This window comes from Oncorhynchus tshawytscha, linkage group LG21 (assembly GCF_018296145.1).
Source record: "Oncorhynchus tshawytscha isolate Ot180627B linkage group LG21, Otsh_v2.0, whole genome shotgun sequence".
Classification (NCBI taxonomy): Eukaryota; Metazoa; Chordata; class Actinopteri; order Salmoniformes; family Salmonidae; genus Oncorhynchus; species Oncorhynchus tshawytscha.
Genome location: NC_056449.1, coordinates 19933033 through 19954984, shown reverse-complemented (window position 1 = coordinate 19954984; position 21952 = coordinate 19933033). Strand labels below are relative to the sequence as shown.

The following is a 21952-nucleotide window of genomic DNA, read 5'->3' as shown; positions in this document are numbered from 1 at the left end:
AGCACTAGTGGTCCTACAATACAGTGCCTGGGGTATGCAGGCCCACACTGCACTAGTGGTCCTACAGCACAGTACCTGGGGTATGCAGGCCCACACAACACTTCACAGCAGTTATTGATGATGTTCTTGTGGCTGTAGGGGTTCTGCACCCGGTTCTTTCCAGACCACGAGCCTTTGATCTGTTGAACACAAAATACAGTCCCCCATTTAAAAAAAAAAATACAGTAGAAACACATATAGCAAGGTACACATTTATTGTGTCATCTATTCCACCTAGGGTCAATTCCATTTCAATCCAAGTCCAAGTCTTTCTTTTTAAATGAGGAAATTGGAATTTCAGTTCTGGAATCTAGCCCAACCCTGCTTCAGCCAGATGCAAACACTCTTACCGAGAGAGACCTGAAGTTGGGTCGGTTTTATGACTTAACGACCAGTCGTAAATGGTTTCTAACTTTCTCCCTCTGCCTCTCCAATAATGGAATGTCTGAGTTGTATAGACTCTTGTATAGACTCTTGCCAAAAGAACTTCAACATCCAAAAGTGGATAATGAAACATTATTCCTAACATAAAGAAAGTGGGAAATTGTCGGTGGGGATGCAAACAATGATTATGTCGTATCATTTGTGATGTCATTAAAGACGGTTTAACGAAAACATTGTAACTTTAAGAGCTTTCACAACGTGTATGTCAGAATTGCTAAACTTTTGTGAAGATGAAATGTGATTTTAGCCTTCTAAATGAGATAATTGTTGTTATATAAAAAGTTTTACCCAGCCAGTAACCACACCCACATGAGCACAGGCATTATGTCATAAGGATGATACACCCCTTTTGCCAGAGTGCTTATAAAGGACCATAACATGCCGGGTTGCTGCCGATGTGTAGTGGGTCTAGCTGTACCCTGAATAATCAACCATTGAGGCCATAGAACGTGAGGGTTTGGTCCACACTTTACAAAATGTTTTTTAAAAAACATCAAGACCAGAAAATGGTAAGACCCTCAAACTCAGAGAAGACTAGACATGCATCACCTGCAGCTCAGCATGTAACGTAGACAAGGAAACTTGACCGAAGACGAGAAAAGAAGCACATTTCCCTATCAAAGGACCATTGGAATGTCTGATGTATCCAGTCTAACGAACACTTCCAGAACAAAGAAAGCTACTACTACAACTACTAAGGACATGGTGACCTCTGGTGGACAACTAGAGACTTACACAAACACCGTCAAACTATTCGTCACAGACGGATCGGGTGATTTCAGAGAGACGACAAAGACATACAAGTGAAAAATATGTACATTGCATTTCTAAATACAAATGAGTGGTTGTTAGGGTGCTAAATATCCATATGTTCGATGCGCGTATTATTCAACTGTTTATACGATCGTTGAATTCCTTTGTCTCTCCTTCTCTCCCCACCCATTTCAATGTGTAACCAGCCATCATACCGGGTTAGTCCACTAGGGACTTTTTATCGTATTGTTAGTAATCAATGTATAATCTATCGTGGGTGTGTTTATGTAATTAAGTGTGATTATTTAGTTAATTATTTATTTACTAACTAAGCCAATTTTTCTATCGCTGAGTCATGTAGACTAGGGTTTGTGCAGATTTAATGGATTATGCAACATTCAGAATAAGATTGATATGATATGATTGACTGCTATGATAGAGATATTCGGATCTATTCTTGAGTTAATTCGGTAAACGGTAACTCAAACTTTTTCCATGGTACCCCAGGTTACCAATGAGTTGATTGTTACATGATTAAATTAATCACGTAATAATTACAGTTAATTATTCGAAAAATAGCATGTCATCGCTTTAATGATAGTCACATTACGACACACGTTTGGCTGCGGGCCAAGGTCCTGCAGGTATTGATATGTCTATTATTAGCCTGATGACAGACAAGGCGGGCTGACAGCCACGGTGCTGTGTTGCTACCAAAGTGACAGTGGCTCATTTTGCTCACACTGCTCAATACCAGTAAAAATATGGCTGGCAGCGCGCAGGGGGAGAAAGAAGAGGAATAATACAAACATTAAAGTAGAGAAAGAGCTCTGCAGCTCTCAACAGCTACTACTGGTGCCATCTCTGCCTCTTGCCAGCACATCTGGGAGAGACTTGGATACAGACATACAGTGCCTTCGGAAAATATTCAGACCATTTGACTTTTCCACATTTTGTTGTTACAGCTATATTCTAAAATGTATTAAATAAAAGTCCTCAGCAATATACACACAATAGCCCATAATGTCAAAGCAAAAACAGGTTTTTAGACAGATGTTTTCAAATGTATTAAAAATAAAAACTGAAATATCTTATTTACATAAGTATTCAGACCCTTTGCTATGAGACTCAAAATTGTGCTCGGGTGTGCCCCGTTTCCATTGATCATCCTTGAGATGTTTCTAACTTGGAGTCCACCTGCTGTAAATGCAATTGATTGGACATGATTTAGAAAGGCACACCTGTCTATATAAAAGGTGCCACAATTGACAGTGCATGTCAAAGCAAAAACCAAGCCATGATGCCAAAATAATTGTCCGTAGAGCTCCGAAACAGGATTGTGCCGAGGCACAGATCTGGGGAAGGGTACCAAAAAATGTCTGCAACTTTGAAGGTCCCCAAGAACACAGTGGCCTCCATCATTCTTAAATGGAAGAAGTTTGGAACCACCAAGAATATTCCAAGAGCTGACCGCATGGCCAAACTGAGCAATCGGGGGAGAAGGGCCTTGGTCAGGGAGGTGAGCAAGAACCCGATGGTCACTCTGACAGAGCTTGAGAGTTGCTCTGTGGAGATGGGAGAACCTTCCAGAAGGACAACAATCTCTGCAACACTCCACCAGTCAGGCCTTTATGGTAGAGTGGCCAGACAGAAGCCACTCCTCAGTAAAAGGCACAACAGCCCACTTGGAGTTTGCCAAAAAGTTACCTAAAGACTCTCAGACCATGAGAAACAAGATTCTCTGGTATGATGAAACCAAGATTGCGCTCTTTGGCTTGAATGCCAAGCGTCACATCTGGAGGAAACCTGACACCATCCCTAAGGTGAAGCATGGTGGTGGCAGCATCATGCTCTGGGGATGTTTTTCATTGGCAGGGACTGGGAGACGAGGCAGGATCGAGGCCATGATTAATGAAGCGAAGTACAGAGAGATCCTTGATGAAAACCTGCTCCAGAGCGCTCAGGACGTCAGACTGGGGCGAAGGTTCACCTTCCAACAGGACAACAACCCTAAGCACACATCCAAGACAATGCAGGAGTGCTTCGGGAAAAGTCTCTGAATGTCCTTGAATGGCCCAGCCAGAGCCCGGACTTGAACCCAATCAAACATCTCTGGAAAGACCTGAAAATAGTTTTGCAGCAACACTCCCCATCCAACCTGACAGAGCTTGAGAGGTTCTGCAGAGAAGATTGGAAGAAACTCAAATACAGGTGTGCCAAGCTTGTAGTGTCATACCCAAGCACACTTGATGAGAGGGTCTGAATACTCATGTAAATGTGATCAGTTTTTTTTTATTTTGCAAAAATGTCTAATAACCCGTTTTTGCTTTGTCATTATAGGCTACTGTGTCTAGATTGATGAGGGGAAAAACTATTTCGTACCAAAAATGTGGAAAAAGTCAAGGGGTCTGAATACTTTCCGAAGGCACTGTACGGCTGCATACACAGGACACTACTGCAGAGCAGAATCCTCCCGCCACACCAACACAAGGTCAGCTGGGAGTGAGGGCAAGGGAAGGCGGTAGCGACACTGACAAACTTGTCAAATGCCTCAATATTCAAAAGGTTTTTTAATTATTATTTTTTTTATGGTTTTGTTTATGTAATACCCACGGATTTGAGTATCTAAGAGTGCCATGTATCAAACTTCAGTCACTCCTGCATTGCCGTTCATATGCAATGGTCATATAAACATTGCTATGATGAATTTGATTGATTCCAGCCTTTTAGTGCCAACTATGACTGCAAAGCACAAAAAGGGTGTGTGGTTGCCTAGGTGACAGGTGGTATAACTAATGTTTACACTATCCACCCTAGGTGTGTATCTTTCCAGCCACATGAAGCCCCGCCATGTTAGCACTCCCCTTTTAGCATTATCAGTACCCTGGAGTGAAGAAGATCCTAACAACTGACACAGGGTTCGATCTTATTGCAGCTCCTTATGGTTAAATACTAAGGGAAGGGTTCATCTGAACCCAGATCTGTGGTCATGTAAAAACGTTTTACTCAAGTGTCCAGCTGTGTAGTGTCTCTAGAGAGACGGCTTGCCTCCCGCAATGCACCAATGTTCCAGCATACCCGCCTGTACTTAAACGTGGTTTGGCAGAGAGGAAAGGGCAGAGTGGAGACATCCGGCTTTCTTACAACATTGCCTTATCCACTTGTTGCCCTAGCGTAAACATCCCCCGGACACAAAATAGTAACTAGCAAGAGAGTGAGTTTCACAAGTGGCTAGTTTGTATCAATCACCTTCACTAAAACCACTGCAAAGGTTTTGCCTGCAAACTTTGGTTTTATATCGCAACATTCTGGGCAGGTCTGCCTACTGGCTATAGCAAGAGTTTTTAAATGAGCACAATTTTAAGCCCTGTCTACCCAAACTTGTGATTTGTTGGAAGAGTTGTCTGTCTGAAAAGGACACTCCACAGAATAATTATTATTATTGTTAAATCTAATTGACCAAGATAATCCATCATGATTCCCTGACCTAGTGCTGCTGCCCTAGGTCTAATATTTTCAAGACGACCAGCTGTGTCAATCTAAAATGTCCTCCCTTTCCATATCTCCATTCTTTAAATCACCAGTGATAGATAGAGGATGCTAGTTTAAACTATTGAAACATAATATAGAGAATGGTAGAGAATATAGATACTCACGTCCTCATTGGTGGTCTGGTTGAGGGAGATCAGGTAAGTATGGAAGCCTGTCAGTCCCACCACTGACCACAAGGTGAAGAAGCACACCAGCACTTCCAGCACAGTGGGATCAGGTTAAGGAAACAACAGCACAGATACTGCACTACAAGCTCTCAAAGTCCACAGGTCAAGGATAGGTCTTTCATGACATTACTGCAATCACTAATGATTTATTAGGTCTTTTGACATTCCATGTCCCAGTGACAATTCAGCTTATAACTCAATTTGACTCAAACTAAATTCTGTATTATTAGTGTCTTCACTATTAATAGTGTATTCACTTTTTATTGGCCCTAAGGGGGAAGCTACGGTGGCCCTAAGGGGGAAGCTACGGTGGCCCTAAGGGGGAAGCTACGGTGGCCCTAAGGGGGAAGCTACGGTGGCCCTAAGGGTCAATAAACAGATGGTATTGAGGCCGTTTTCAGTTACAATAGTAACAATGTTTACACTGTATTTCTGATCAATTTGATGTTATTTTAAATGGACATTTTTTTTTGCTTTTCTTTCAAAAACAAGGACATTTCTAAGTGACCCCAAACTTTGTGGAACTGAAAGGATATGTCCCAGGTGTGTCCTGTAGTGTCTTCACAAACCCGGAGTTCACCGAGCCTGTAGAGACGTGTACATAGTTAAGAGGGTTTCTGTGATACACTCAAGCTCTCAAACACACCACACACATCTAATATGCTCTAAGACATGCACTTAAATATTCCCCTCTCATTCACTCCACCATTAAAAAAAAGAAATGATTAATACAAATTAGGGACAACATTGACAGCATGCTGACTGAGGCTTGAATTAAGCTCAGAAGCCTGGAGCTAATTATTCTGACTTTAAATGCTCTATGCTTTTCCCTGCCTCCTGCTGTCTGTAAAGGCCCATATAGGAACACAAAGGAGAGTGTGTGTGTCATCCAGGCAGTTAGCGTTGCATGTCACTTCACGCTTTAGTCAAGCCTCAGCTGAACTAGGTCTCGGTTTCATCACCATATTTAGCCCACATCACTCACTTGACAGGCCCCATCCAGTTTGGTTACATTCCCTCAACTATCAATAGTGACAGCTTCCTGCAAACCTGTGCATTTCCTATCCACCAATCTGTAAACACCATGTCTTGAAATCTGTCATGGTCTGAAACTGACCTGGACCTACCTTAGAATGAAACTGACCTGGACCTACCTTAGAATGAAACTGACCTGGACCTACCTTAGAATGAAACTGACCTGGACCTACCTTAGAATGAAACTGACCTGGACCTACCTTAGAATGAAACTGACCTGGACCCCCCCCACACACACACACACACACACACTCCGTAGCTCCAGAATACTCACGCATCACCACGTGTACGATATTGAAGGTGAAGATGTAGATGGTGAGCAGAGACAGGGACAGGGTGAACAGGTAGAAGTAACGGTAGTTCCTCTTGCCCACACAGTTGCCCACCCAGGGGCAGTGATGGTCAAAGCGATCTGTAGAGAAGAGGGGGATGAGGTTAAAGACCGATGGGAAGAGGTTCTGGGGCCATGGGATCAAACGCCACTCCATCAGACACAAAAAAACTAACTTAGTTCAATTTAACTTGGAGATGCCAATGAGTGCATAGGATAGACCCTTCCCCAAAGTTCTGCTGGTTTAATGTATCAAAGATAGTAAAAGACATTTGACTAACAAAGAGTAAACTGCAGGCTATAACAAAGAGAGAGACACACTTGACTAACAAAGAGTAAACTGCAGGCTATAACAGAGAGACACACACACACACACACAGACCAGTAATGAATTTGGCAGACCAACATATTGGCATCCCATTGCCTTCCACGCATTTAGCTAGGTAGACATTGACAACTAATTCTGACAACCTGTTCAACAAAGGTAAAGCAGCCATTATCCAAATGTCCTCTGCTACAAAAGGTCACTAACCCTCAAAGACGAGCGCACGGTTATTACAAGCAATAGGAGCCGTTTCCTTATAATTCCCTCTGGTCTGAATATAGTGACCCCCATCTCATTATTACCAGAGTCAATGCCGGGTCAGATAGCTTCCGAGGCAAAACATCTTTCTTTAAACGGTTCTCCCTGTGGCAGATAACAAGCACACCCTGGATAGTTTCACAACATTATTTAAATGAGAATTATGACAGCATGCAGGTGGGAAGACTTCTGCATTGGAGCATAATAACAATGAGGAAGAACCATCAGATGATCTGTTGATGTACGGTATATGAGCCTCGTGTAGATAATAGACTACTAAATCATATATGGCACACACGCCCGCAAGTACAGAGTGAGGATAGAGAAGACGGTGGAGGATCAGTGTGTGCCTCTATGCACAGTCATGGTTAGAACACAGGGCCGTCTGTGTGGGACCAGTGCACCTGCTGCAGTCTGTCTGGGTCACACAGCCCCATCATGACACAGTAGCCTGACTCCTTACAGGATACTCTGCACTAAGGGCTCTATACAATCAAGGAAGGGAGAGGGTTTGATGTACATACAGCTTTGCCCAGGAGCAAGACGAAACAAAAATACCCATCTTCTTCCTCAATGCAATCAAGTCTGTGTTGTATTTCACTGAATTATTTTTGTAAAAAAAGAATCAAATCACATTTGGAATAAAACTAGTGGGCGTGGTTATTATCTGGAAGGAAGGCGTTTTACATGGAACTGCCCTGTGTGTGGTTTTAACAACATTGACAAATCAATGTAGGCAAGGTCAAGTCTTGAGCAAACATTTAAAAACTTCTGTAGAATATGTCCTTCACCCACTGATAAAAGAAAAGCTAGTCCCCAACACAATACCCAGTGTCAGAGTGAATTCTTCTATGATAACAAAATGAATTAAAAACTGAAGAGAGCAGGAGGAGAAGAGTGCTCTCCCTTACCCACGCAGTTGTCACATATACTGCAATGTGAGGCACGAGGTGGTCGGAAGATCTTGCAGGTGTAGCAGTACTTCAGTTTGACGATCTGCCCATTGATTTGGACATTGCGGATCCGAGGTGGAGGTCGCTGCCCAGCCGGGACGTTCCCATTGGTCGCCTCTGTGAAAAACAGAGGGAAAGGAGACATCAACAAAAGGTGCCCATTTTGGTTTATACTCAGTTAACAATCCAGTCATTATCATACTGTGTAATGCAAGTTTCACAAATACAGGTTTAGCCTACTCTTGGTATAAATTGTATTTTAACCAGGAATAATGATCATTTTTATTCAGTCATGTTTTAAACAAGGTTGGTCACATTTAGGAGTCACAGACCACAGGGAAATTACACTGAACCAAAAAATAAATGCAACAATTTCAAAATATTTTACTGAGTTACAGTTCAAAAAGGAAATCAGTCAATTGAAATAAATTCATTAGACCCTATGGATTTTGGAATACAGATATGCATATTTTGGTCACCATGGATTTGAAAACCAGTCAGTATCTGGTGTAACCAACATTTCCTCATGCAGCGCAACATCTCCTTCGCATCAAGTTGATCAGACTGTTGATTGTGGCCTGTGGAATGTTGTCCCACTCCTCTTCAATGGCTATGCGAAGTTGCTGGATATTGGAACACGCTGTCGTACACGTCGATCCAGAGCATCCCAAACGTGCTCAATGGGTGGCGTCTTTTGAGTATGCAGGCCATAGAAGAACTAGAACATTTTCAGCTTCCAGGAATTGTGTACAGATCCTTGAGACATGGGGCTGTGCATTATTATCATGCTGAAACATGGAGGTTAGATAGAGTTGAAACCAGGATTCATCCGTGAAGAGCACACTTCTCCAGCATACCATTGGCCATCGAAGGGGAATATTTGCCCACTGCAGAAGTCGGTTACGACATCGAACTGCAGTCAGGTCAAGACCCTGGTGAGGACGACGAGCATGCAGATGAGCTTCACGGAGACGGTTTGACAGTTTGTGCAGAAATTCTTAAGCCATGCAAAACCACAGTTTCATCGGCTGGTCTCAGACTATCCCGCAGGTGAAGAAGCCAGATGTGGAGGTCCTGGGCTGGCATGGTTACACGTAGTCTGTGGTAGTGAGGCCGGTTAGGCATACTGCCAAACATCTTGAGGCGGCTTATGGTAGAGAAAGGAGCATTCAATTCTCTGGCAAAAGCTCTGGTGGACATTCCTGCAGTCAGCACGCCAATTACACACAGACATCTGTGGCATTGTGTTGTGTGACAATACTGCACATTTTAGAGTGGCCTTTTGTCCCCAGCACAAGTTGCACCTGTGTAATGATCATGCAGTTTAATCAGCTTCTTGATATGCCACACCGGTCAGGTGGATTAATTATCTTGGCAAAGGAGAAATGCTCACGAACAGGGATGTAAACAGATTTGTGCACAAAATTAGAGAGAAATTAGCTTTTGTGCGTATAGAACATTTCTGGGATATTTTATTTCAGCTCATAAAACATGGACCAACACTTTACATGTTGTGTTTATATTTTTGTACAGTACACATTCAGTCGACTAAATATACCAGACTAAACCAAAGGATACATTTTTCTTTTAAATTGACCCACAGTGCCTCTACTAGACAAATATATAGTAGAGTGTGTAATGAGAATCTTCCACTACCTGTTGCCAGCTCCACTGCCTGTTGCCAGCTCCACTTCAAAAGAATTGTATTCAAAGCCGGTGGAAATCAAGGTTCCTATTGTGTTGAATATCTACACAGTAAAGCTGTGAGTTGAGCCACACCGGCTGATAAAGATGAAGGGCTTTGGAAGTACACACACCAGAATAGTTGAACCTTAAGAATGTCAGTGAATGACATTTATTTAAAAAAAAAAAAAAAATCATGATGTTATTGTTATTTATTAGCCTGGACCTGGGACAATGTGTCATGGTATATAGTAGAGGTCGACCGATTATGATTTCTTCAACATTGATACCAATTATTGGAGGACCAAAAAAAGCTGATAGATTGTTCTTATTTAAAAAAAAGAAAATCGGCCGATTTTTATATATATTTGTAATAATGACAATTTCAACGACTGAATGAACACTTATTTTAACTTAATATAATACATCAATAAAATCTATTTAGTCTCAAATAAATAAACATGTTCACTTTGGTTTAAATAATGCAAAAACAAAGTGTTGGCGAAGAAAGTAAAAGTGTAATATTTGCCATGCAAAAAGCTAACATTTAAGTTCCTTGCTCAGAACATATGAAAGCTGGTGGTTCCTTTTAACATGAGTCATCAATATTCCCAGGTAAGTCTCACTCTCTCTCTCTCTCTACTTTAGCAAATGCAGGAAAGTGCTGTTTGAATGAATGCTTACGAGCCTGCTGCTGCCTACCACCGCTCAGTCAGACTACTCTGTCAAATCATAGACTTAATTATAAACACACAGAAATATGAGCCTTAGGTCATTACTATGGTAAAATCCAGAAACTATCATTTCGAAAACAAAACGTTTATTCTTTCAGTGAAATACGGAACCGTTCCCTATTTTATCGAACGGGTGGCATCCAAGTCTAAATATTGGGGTTACATTGCACAACCTTCAATGTTCCATCATTAAAATAAATTAATGTTAGCAGGCAATATTAACTAAATATGCAGGTTTAAAAATATATACATGTGTATTGATTAAGAAAGGCATTGATGTTTATGGTTAGGTACACATTGGTGCAACGACAGTGCTTTTTTCACGAATGCGCTTGTTAAATCATCACCCGTTTTGCGAAGTAGGCTGTGATCCGATGATAAATTAACAGGTACCGCATCGATTATATGCAACTCAGGACAAGCTAGATAACTATACATGGTTGATATTAATAGTTTAACTACTGATTATGTTAAGATTGATTGTTTTTTTATAAGATCAAATTAATGCTAGCTAGCAACGTACCTTGGCTCCTTGCTGCACTAGCGTAAAAAGGTAGTCAGCCTGCCACGCAGTCTCCTCGTGGAGTGCATGTAATCGGCCATAATCGGTGTCAAAAAAATGCTGATTACCACCGATCGGTATGAAAATTTGAAAAATCGGCCCTAATTAAAATCGGCCATTCCAATTTTTTTTTTTTTAAATCGGTCGACCTCTAGTATATAGTCCTGTTTCACAAACACTAGATGTACAAAAGTATGTGGACACCTGCTCATCGACCATCTCATTTCAAAATCATTGGCATTAATATGGTGTTGGTCCCCCCTTTGCTGCTATAACAGCCTCCACTCTTCTGGAAAGGCTTTCCATTAGATGTTGGAAAAATTGCTGTGGGGCCTTGCTTCCATTCAGCCACAAGAGCATTAGTGAGGTCGAGCAGTGATGTTGGGCGATTAGGCCTGGCTCGCAGTCGGCGTTCCAATTCATCCATAAGGTGTTTGGTGTGTTTGAGGTCAGGGCTCTGTGCAGGCCAGTCAAGTTCTTCCACACCGATCGACAAAGCATTTCTGTATGGACCTTGCATTGTGCACGGGGGCATTGTCATAATGAAACAGGAAAAGGGCCTTCCCAAACTGTTGCCACAAAGTTGGAAACACAGAATTGTCTAGAATGTCAGAGTCAGCGTTAAGATTACCCTTCACTGGAACTAAGGGGACTATCCCAGACCATGAAAAACAGCCCCAGACCATTATTCCTCCTCCAAACTTTGTAGTTGGCACTACGTATTGGGGCAGGTAGCATTATCCTGGCATCCGCCAAACCCAGATTTGTCCGTCTGACTGCAAGATGATGAATCCCGCTTCATCATTCCAGAGAACACGTTTCCACTGCTCCAGAGTCCACTGGCGGCGAGCATTACACCACACCAGCAAATTGTGCATGGTGATCTTTTAAGCTTGTGTGTGGCTACTCGGCCACGGAAACCCATTTCATGAGTTTCCCGGCAAATGGTTCTTGTGCTGACATTGCTGCCAGAGGCAGTTTGGAACTTGGTAGTGAGTGTTGCAACCGATGATAGAAGATTTTCACGTGCTACAATGCCTTGCAGAAGTACTCATCCCCCTTGATGTTTTTCCTATTTTGTTGCATTACAACTTGTAATTTAAATTGATTTTTTTTGGGATGTGACGTAATGGACATACAAACAGTCCACATTGGTGAAGTGATTTTAAAAAACACTTGTGTCAAAATATTCTAAAAAAATTCACAGAAAAGTGGTGCGTGCATATGTATTTGCTATGAAGCCCCTAAATAAGATCTGGTGCAACCAATTACCTTCAGAAGTCACGTAATTAGTTAAATGTCCACCTGTGTGCAATCTAAGTATATACACACAGTCGTGGCCAAAAGTCTTGAGAATGACACAAACATTAATTTCTTTTGTGTCAAAGGCTTTAATTGACAATTACATGAAGTTGATGCAAAGAGTCAATATTTGCAGTGTTGACCCTTCTTTTTCAAGAATGACAACATTCTGGAGTATATGCAAATTGCCATCATACAAACAAAAATGTATATTTGTGTCATTAAAAACTTTTGGCCACGACCGTACACCTGTTCTGAAAGGCCCCAGAGTCTGCAATACCACTAAGCAAGGGGCACCACTAAGCAAGCAGCACCATGAAGCAGCACCAAGGCACTGTTCAAACCGGTCAGGGACAAAGTTAAAGTTGTTGGAAAGTACAGATCAGGGTTGGGTTATAAAAATATATACAAAACTTTGAACATCCCACAGAGCACCGTTAAATCCCTTATACATTATTTTGAAAGAATATGGCACCACAACAAACCTGCCAAGAGAGGGCCGCTCACCAAAACTCACAGACCAGGCAAGGTGGGCATTAATCAGAGGCACAACAAAGATAACCCTGAAGGAGCTGCAAAGCTCCACAGCGGAGATTGGAGTATCTGTCCGTAGGACCACTAAGCCATACACTCCACAGAGCTGGGTTTTACAGAAGAGTGGCCAGAAAAAGTCATGTAATAGCCTTAATTTCTTAGAACAAGAATAGACTGATGAGTTTCAGAAGAAACTGACAAATAGATAGGCTAATTGATATCATTTGAGTCAATTGGAGGTGCACCTGTGGATGTATTTCAAGGCCTACCTTCAAACTCAGTGGCTCTTTGCTTGACATCATGGAAAATTCAAAATAAATCAAATAATTGTAGACATACACAAGTCTGGTTCATTCTTGGGTGCAATTTCCAAAAGCCTGAAGGTACCACGTTCATCTGTACAAACAATAGTACGCAAGTATTAAACACCATGGTACCACGCAGCCGTCATACCGCTCAGGAAGGAGAAGCCTTCTGTCTCCTAGAGATGAACGTACTGTGGTGCGAAAAGTGCAAATCAATCACAGAACAACAACCTTGTGAAGATGCTGGAGGAAACAGGTACAAAAGTATCTATATCCACAGTAAAAACGAGTCCTATATTGACAAACCCTGAAAGGCCGCTCAGCAAGGAAGAAGTCACTGCTCCAAAACAGCCATAAAAAAAACAGACTACGGTTTGCAATGACTCCAAGCATACTTCCAAAGTTGTGGCAAAATGGCTTAAGGACAACAAAGTCAAGGTAATGGAGTGGCCATCACAAGGCCCTGACCTCAATCCCATAGAAAATTCATGGGCAGAACTGAAAAGGCGTGTGTGAGCAAGGAGGCCTACAAACCTGACTCAGTTACACCAGCTCTGTCAGAAGGAATGGGCCAAAATTCACCCAACTTATTGTGGGAAGCTTGTGGAAGGCTATCTGAAACGTTTGACCCAAGTTACACCATTTAAAAAGGCAATGCTACCAAATACTAATTGAGTGTATGTAAACTTCTGACCAACTGGGAATGTGATGAAAGAAATAAAAGCTGAAAAACCACTACTGTTATTCTGACATTTCACATTCTTAAAATAAAGTGGTGATCCTAACTGACCTAAGACAGGACATTTCTACTAGGATTAAATGTCAGGAATTGTGAAAAACTGAGTTTAAATGTACTTGGCTAAGATGTATGTAAACTTCCGACTTCAACTGCATGTAGTGTAAATCACTTACATTTTAATTATTCAAATAACATTACTGAATACTACCAGGGGGAATGAATGCTAGGATAGGTGGAGAGACATCAGAACTTGAACAAAATCAAACATTTACACAGTTTGCTCTAAAAGCATAGAGGCCATACCACCCCCAAAGTCTTTGTATGATTGAACAAGAGGCTCTGCAAGAAAGCAGAATACATTATTAAAAAGGATCTTGCTACCACCATTGATGAAAAACGTACAAATCAACACCATGTACAGGACAAATCAGCACAGTGTACTGTACAGGACACAAGACGGTGGTCAAATGGCTTCACCAAATGCTGCAAAACATGTTTAAAGAAACACCAGGCTTTTTAACAAATCAATGTCGAATCACAGTAAGTTATATCAAACCACTTTCCACTTAAAACCATTGCTTTGTTAATTCATTAAGGGAGCACTTCAGCGGTGAATGAGACCATACATGCGGCCCTTTGTGAAGAGCTGGTCCTGGTCGGCCCATTTTATATTCCAGGAGGATAGGCTCTCATCCGATAAGTTGTCCTCCAGGAGCCAGCTACTAACGGGTCTAAGTGACAGAGCACCACAGCTGAGCCTTCATCTATATGCCGGGCAGCCTGGGTTCTAGAGCCTACACATCTGCACCTGCCTGTCTCCCATTAACACACCCCACATTCCCATCACAGACCCCACCGATTGCCACGCTGGCCAATGATGGCACATTCAAGACATTTTGGGGATGTAAAGGCAAGATGAAAACTCTTCTGGCGACTCTACCAATAAAACGAGGCAGGCATGCTAGAACGTCACGATTCAAAATCAAAGTTTGCAGGCAAAACCTTTGCAGTGGTTTTAGTTAAGGTAGTTGATGCAAATGAGTCACTTGCGAAATGCACTCATTAAAAATAACCTCTGATCTCCATCTTGCTAGATACTATTTAGTATTTTATTCAAGCGGATAAGATGGTGACGTACTGTAGGCAGTGACGTATTTCCTCTATGCCAAAAAAGTATATGATTGAACACAGACCCAAGTCACTGTTGACTAGGGTCAGATTTTTTGAGACTAGTGTACGATGAGGAAGACCAGTTTGAGAGCAAAATAGGTTGAGGGCAGGATCCTGCTGCAGAATGCAATCTGTGACTCAAAATACTAAACAAGGTCATGTCACACAAACTGAACGGCCTTGCTGTTCTAAGTAATGCCATTACGGCCATTGTTAGACAAAATCCCTACATCCATTAATATGTTAGCCCAATAGCATGTTAGCTAAATAGCCATTAGCTGAACAGGCAATAACAATTCACATGTTATCCTAATAGGCAATCGCCTTTAACATGGTTCACTGTTGTCTCACTAGAAGGCCTGAGTCAGAGCCATCACAAAGGAAGCAAATCAGTCAAACAAGCAATATCCATTAGCATGTTAGCATCTCTATGCATTCTGACTGGAAGGCTTGAGTCAGAGCCGTGACAAAAAAGGAGCACTGCCAGCAAAGGCACTCTCAGTGGACCACCTGCAGGATAGGCAAATCATTTCCAGACCGCTCATCTGTAGACGAACTCTGACGAGTCCCCCACCCAAGCCTTTCGACCATATGGGGGATGCATGAAGGGCACTGTGAATATTCCCTGCACATTGAACAGCTAGATAGAGAGGGAGAAAGGGTTGGGCTGTGGCAGGGCTACTGCAGAGCAGACAGGCTTTTCCCTCAAGAGATGGACAGGAAAGAGAGTCTGGCTAAAAGAGTGGATAGTCCACTAGGGAGTGGTCAGGTTATCAAAAACAAAGGCCATTACAAGTGCAGCATGTTCATTAAGAGCCACATCTGGCAAGCTTATACGTGGGAACATAGGAAGGACACGTCTGCAAAACCCTCCTATTTGGTTGTGCCGTCATAATAATGAATGCATACTAATGTTGTCTAGGTAATGAGAACGGCATGGAGGGCCAAACTGATGAATTCAGACGTCATCAAGGCTCGAAACAGTACACCTCAAATTGCAGAAAAAGTTGGTAACAATGCAGGGTTTTGACTAGGGGATAAGCTCTGAACAACATGGATGATTAGCTAACCTTTAGTGGCATAAAGCATAACAAACATGAATTAACCAACAGGCAGGGGCTCTGGTCTCCACACTGCTGCTTGACACACACGTCTGCTGCAGTATTCATGACTCTAAAATGCTTTACACTTCACTTGCTTCTTAAATCGCCTTGGGTGGTGGGCCACAGTCCTCCTAGGCCCCACATCCGGAAGAGACTTCGCTTGCCCCTACCCCTTAGGCACTTCATGTACATCGGAGAGGATTAGATAGGCCTGAGCAGCATGACAGTAGCTCTACCTTATCTCTGATAGGCTAGATGGAACGCTCACAATATTGCTTACCTTAAACTCTAAAATTCTTTAAGAGCTACAGAAAATGTCACATTACATTGATTCAAGTTTGGGTTTCAAATCTACAAATACACTGAACAAAAAAATGCAACCAATTTCTAAGATTTTACTGAGTTAGTTCATATAAGGAAATCAGTCAATTGAAAACAATTCATTAGGCCCTATTCTATGCATTTCACATGACTGGGAATACAGATATGCATCTGTTGGTCATAGATATACAGTACTAGTCAGAAGTTGGGACACCAACTCATTCAAGGTTTTACATAAACAAAAACAAATATGGGGATGAGGTAGGTAGTTGGATGGGCTATTTACAGATGGGCTGTGTACAGCTACAGTGATCGGTAAGCGGCTCTGACAGCTGACGCTTAAAGTTAGTGAGGGAGATATGTCTCCAACTTCAGTGATTTTGCAATTCGTTTCAGTCATTAGCAGCAGAGAACTGGAAGGAAAGGCGGCCAAGGTAGGGTTTGGGAATGACCAGTGAAATATACCTGCTGGAGCACGTCCTACGGGTGGGTGTTGCTATGGTGACCAGTAAGCTGAGATAAGGTGGCGCTTTACCTAGCAAAGACTTATAGATGACCTGGAGCCAGTGGGTTTGGCAACGAATATGTAGCGAGGACCAGCCAACGAGAGCAGACATGTCGCAGCGGTGGGTAGTTAATGGGGCATTGGTGACGAAGCGGATGGCACTGTGATAGACTGCATCCAGTTTGCTGAGTAGAGTGTTGGAGGCTATTTTGTAAATTACATCACCGAAGTCAAGGATCGGTAGGATAGTCAGTTTTACGAGGGTATGTTTGGCAGCATGGGTGAAGGAGACTTTGTTGCGAAATAGGAAGCCAATTCTAGAATTATATTTGGATTGGAGATGCTTAATGTGAGTCTGGAAGGAGAGTTTACAGTCTAACCAGACAGCTAGGTATTTATAGTTGTCCACATAAGTCAGAACCACCCAGAGTAGTGATGCTAGTCGGGCGGGTGGGTAGCGATCGGTTGAAGAGCATGCATTTAGTTTTACTAGCATTTAAGAGCAGTTGGAGGCCAAGGAGGGAGTGTTGTATGGCGTTGAAGCTCGTTTGGTGGTGTCATGACTGTCTTGATCAGGTCAGGCGACTACGCCCACTTCTGACCCAAGGGTATAAAACCTGTGAGTATAGAATTTATAACAGGACTACGTAACCCCAGCTGCAGCAGGGTCTGAAAAAGTCAACCAACCCAGAACGCAACGCAAGTTTGAGGACAAAGAAATCCTTTTCTACCCAAGCTACGGATGAGTAGATGTGTCTAAGTGGGTGAATTCAAGTCGAACCACCTAGCCTCCATCTCCCATCGAATCGTGGTATCGAAAGGGTTTCATTCCAACGCTGTGAGCTCTGAGCTACAGAGCTGTCTGTCCTCAGAAGACCCCTTCCAGAGAAAGGGGTGAGGGAACAGACTCCTAAGCCAAAAAGGACACTGACAACGGGAGGACGAGCAGGGAGGTGCGCAGAAGAAGTGAGTCATCGAACAACGGAACGGTCCACGCAGAGAATCCCCGGAGATCGTCCCCACGTAATTACATCATTATATTCTGACCCATAAGGGGGGCAGTTTGGGCAAGGCTAGGGTTAGAATAGCATAGCTGACAAATTCACCCAAATGTATATTCTCGTGTACTTTCTTTTTCTCTCTCTTTTGAAATTCCCATTGTGGGTAACACACGCCATAGTGTGTTGGCCCGTTATACTAAGTTCTAATCAATAGCCTATCTTTTATCATCATTTTAGCTTTTTAGTAAATAAATATTCAATTGAGATTGGTGTGGTATGAATTCATTAGTGGGACCCGGGTCCGTGCAGATTCACAGGCTATAAGACGTTCAGAACGAGATTGTTCAGAGGCAACTGGTTAATTAGCGGCTGTTGTATAATCGATATTCTGATATTCTATGAGTTAATTTGGGAAATAGAAACTCAATAAAAACTACTTTTCCCATGGTGCCTCAGGTTAATAATTGCTTGATTCAGTTAAATCATGTAATTAGAAAAATGTAATCATTCGATGAGCAACAGTTGTCACATTAACTAATACAACGTCACGACAGTGGTTTGTTAACACACTATCTAAAGGGCCAGATGTATACAGAATTGAATCTGTAGGTGTCCAAACTTTGACTGGTACTGTATGCATGCATGTATGCATGTATGCATGTATGCATGTATGCATGTATGCATGTATGTATGTATGTATGTATGTATGTATGTATGTATGTATGTATGTGTGCATGTGTGCATGTGTGCATGCATGCATTTTATTTTAAAGGTAGGGACATGGATCAGAAAACCAATCAGATTCCAGGAAATCTGTACAGATCCTTGCGAGATGGGGATGTGCATTATCATGCTGAAACATGATGTGATGGTGGCAGATGAATGGCACAACAATGGGCCCCAGGATCATTGTCATTCAAATTGCCATTGATAAAATGCAATTGTAGCTTATGCCTGCCCATACCATAACCCCACCATGGTGCACTCTGTTCACAACATTGACACTGCTCACCCACACGACGACATACACGCCGTCTGCACGGTATGGTTTCTTGCAGTTTGTGCAGAAATTCTTCGGTTGTGCAAACCCACAGTTTCATCAGCTTTCCGGTGGCTAGTCTCAGACCATCCCGCAGGTGAACAAGCCAGATGTGGTGTTCCTGGGCTGGCGTGGTTACACATGGTCTGCGGTTATGAGGCCGGTTGGACGTACTGCTAAATTCTCGAAAATTACATTGGCGGCAGCTTATGGTAGAGAAATGGGAATTCAATTCTCTGGCACCAACTCTGGTGGACATTCCTGCAGTCAGCATGCCAATTTCATGCTTTCTCAAAACTTGAGACATCAGCAGCATTGTGTTGTGTGACAAAACTGCACATTTTAGAATAGCCTTTTATTATCCCCAGCACAAGGTGCACCTGTTCAATTATTATGCTGTTGTATTAGCTTCTTGATATGCCACAAACCTTTTGCTGTTGTTGATAATTAAGCTGTGTGTGTGTGTGTGTATGGAACACTTCTGGGATCGTTTATTTCAGCTCATGAAACATGGGATCAACATTTCACATGTCACGTTTATATTTTTGTTCAGTGTATATATGGGATATGGCCTAGGGGTTGTTTCTATACAGGGCCAATGGAAGGATGATAACACAGGTAGGGTAAACTTTCTCACCGATCTCCATCTCGATGAAGGTGGCCTCCTCGGGGAGTGCGCGCGGCAACACGCCCGGGTCACTAAAGCTGGTCCTCAGCAGCATGGCCATGACGAAAAAGAAGAGGAGGATCGCGAAGACCGGGATGGCAGGGGACAGGTGGATTGCCAGGTATGGGCACCTGCAGATGTGACAAGAGGACCATAGATTAATAATATTCCAGCACCACACAACTCTCTCAATGTTGACTGAATACTCCATAGTGAGTGATTAGAATGTCTCCTGACCCCTCCTGTCTCAACCTCCAGTATTTATGCAGCAGTAGTTTGTGTCGGGGGGCTAGGGTCAGTCTGTTATATCTGGAGTACTTATCCTGTCTTACCCGGTGTCCTGTGTAAATTTAAGTATGCTCTCTCTAATTCTCTCTTTCTCTCGGAGGACCTGAGCCCTAGGACCATGCCTCAGGACTGACTACCTGGCCTGATGACCCCTTGCTGTCCCCAGTCCACTTGGCCGTGCTGCTGCTCCAGTTTCAACTGTTCTGCCTGCGGCTATGGAACCCTGACCTGTTCACTGGACATGCTACCTGTCGCAGACCTGCTGTTTTCAACTCTCTAGAGACAGCAGGAGCGGTAGAGGTACTCTTAATGATCGGCTATGAAAAGCCAACTGACATGTACTCCTGAGGTGCTGACTTGCTGCACCCTCGACAACTACTGTGATTATTATTATTTGACCATGCTGGACATTTATGAACATTTGAACATCTTGGCCATGTTCTGTTATAATCTCCACCCGGCACAGCCAGAAGCGGACTGGCCACCACTCATAGCCTGGTTCCGCTCTAGGTTTCTTCCTAGATTTTGGCCTTTCTAGGGAGTTTTTCCAAGCCACCGTGCTTCTACACCTGCATTGCTTGCCGTTTGGTGTTTTAGGCTGGGTTTCTGTACAGCACTTTGAGATATCAGCTGATGTAAGAAGGGCTATAAATAAATTTGATTTGATAATGTAATTGACTCGTGAAACATTAAGCTAAAGCACGGTAGTTACAGTACCATGTGATTATTCTGTTTAGTTATGATGATGCAAATCCTCATGAATTGTGAGTGGAACATTTGAATTTCTAGTCTTCAATTTCACATCAAAACACGCTCAATATCTGATTTTAAAAAATATATATATTTACATGGCCCAGGAGCAAATCTGTGGCAGCACAATAATACGGCTGAGAAGATAACTACACCAGAGGTTGAAGAAGACCTCGTCTTACACATGCGACTATTAGAATCCCCTAATTGTCAACGAAAGCGCTGCACAAACAGTCGGCACTGAGAAACAAGCCTCTACACGTCCTTGTAGAACGGTGTTCAGAAGTTGTTTACTGACGCAGCATGCAGTTAAAACAGTTTGGTCTGCAACCCTTCCCTAGGGCTTCACACACACACTGCAGCCATGGCCCAAGAATCAACAACAGCCGGAGACCATGTTTACACTTCTAAATGCTCTCACCCTCCGGAGGGGGGAGGAGCAGTATTAACACGAGTCCAATTGGCACGCCTAAACTGTAAAACTGCCAATAGACTCAGGACGCCACTCTGCAGCCAGGACGCCCCACAAAAAAAGCCCTTTTTCCTGTCATGGTGGCAAAGCCATTCTGTAAAGTGCTGCGGCAGATTGGCAAGCACCACAGGCCACTGCATTGAGCTATTAATAGAGAAGCTGCTCTCCTTCTTCCCCGTGTGGAGAGATCATACATCCACAATGTAAGAATATATATATAGTACCAGTCAAAAGTTGACAACTACTCATTTAAGGGTTTGTCTTTATTGCTACTATATTCTACATTGTACATCAGTTGTGTTGTGACAAGATAGGGCTATCTTCTGTATACCACCCCTATTTGGTGAAAGACCAACTCCATATTATGGCAAGAACATCTCAAATAAGCAAAGAGAAACAGCAGCATCATTACTTCAAGACATGAAGGTCAGTCAATTCTGAAAATTTCAAGCACTTTTAAAGTTTCTTCAAGTGCAGTCGCAAAAACCATAATGTGCTATGATGAAAAACTGGCTCTCATGAGGAGCACCACAGGAAAGGAAGAGTTACCTCTGCTGCAGAGGATAATAGCCTCAGAAATTGCAGACGAAATAAATGCTTCAGAGTTCAAGTAACAGACACATCAACAGTTCAGAGGAGACTGCATGAATCAGGCCTTCATGGTCAAATTTCTGCAAAGAAACCATCACTAGAGGACAACAATAAGAATAAGAGAGACTTGCTTGGGCCAAGAAACACAAGCAATGGACATTAGACCGGTGGAAATCTGTCCTTTTGGACTGATGAGTCCAAATTATATTTTTGGTTCCAACCGCCATGTCTTTGTGAGACGCAGAGTAGGTGAAAAGATGATCTCCGTATGTGTGGTTTCCACAGTGAAGCATGGAGGTGGTGTTGTGATGGTGCTTTCTTGGTGACAC

At 42.7% G+C, this 21952-nt stretch overlaps 1 protein-coding gene across 1 annotated transcript in view; it reads right to left on the bottom strand.

Annotated features, from left to right (window-relative positions):
* Positions 1-21952, bottom strand: part of LOC112221079 (palmitoyltransferase ZDHHC9) — a 44374-nt gene that overhangs the window by 4675 nt on the left and 17747 nt on the right. Inside the window, exons 2-7 of the mRNA XM_024383177.2 lie at positions 19493-19653; positions 7816-7974; positions 6265-6402; positions 5492-5540; positions 4893-4995; positions 76-179 (exon numbers count right to left, since the gene is read on the bottom strand). Of these exons, the coding sequence (XP_024238945.2) occupies positions 76-179; positions 4893-4995; positions 5492-5540; positions 6265-6402; positions 7816-7974; positions 19493-19653 (714 nt within the window). The remainder of the gene's footprint in view (positions 1-75; positions 180-4892; positions 4996-5491; positions 5541-6264; positions 6403-7815; positions 7975-19492; positions 19654-21952) is intronic.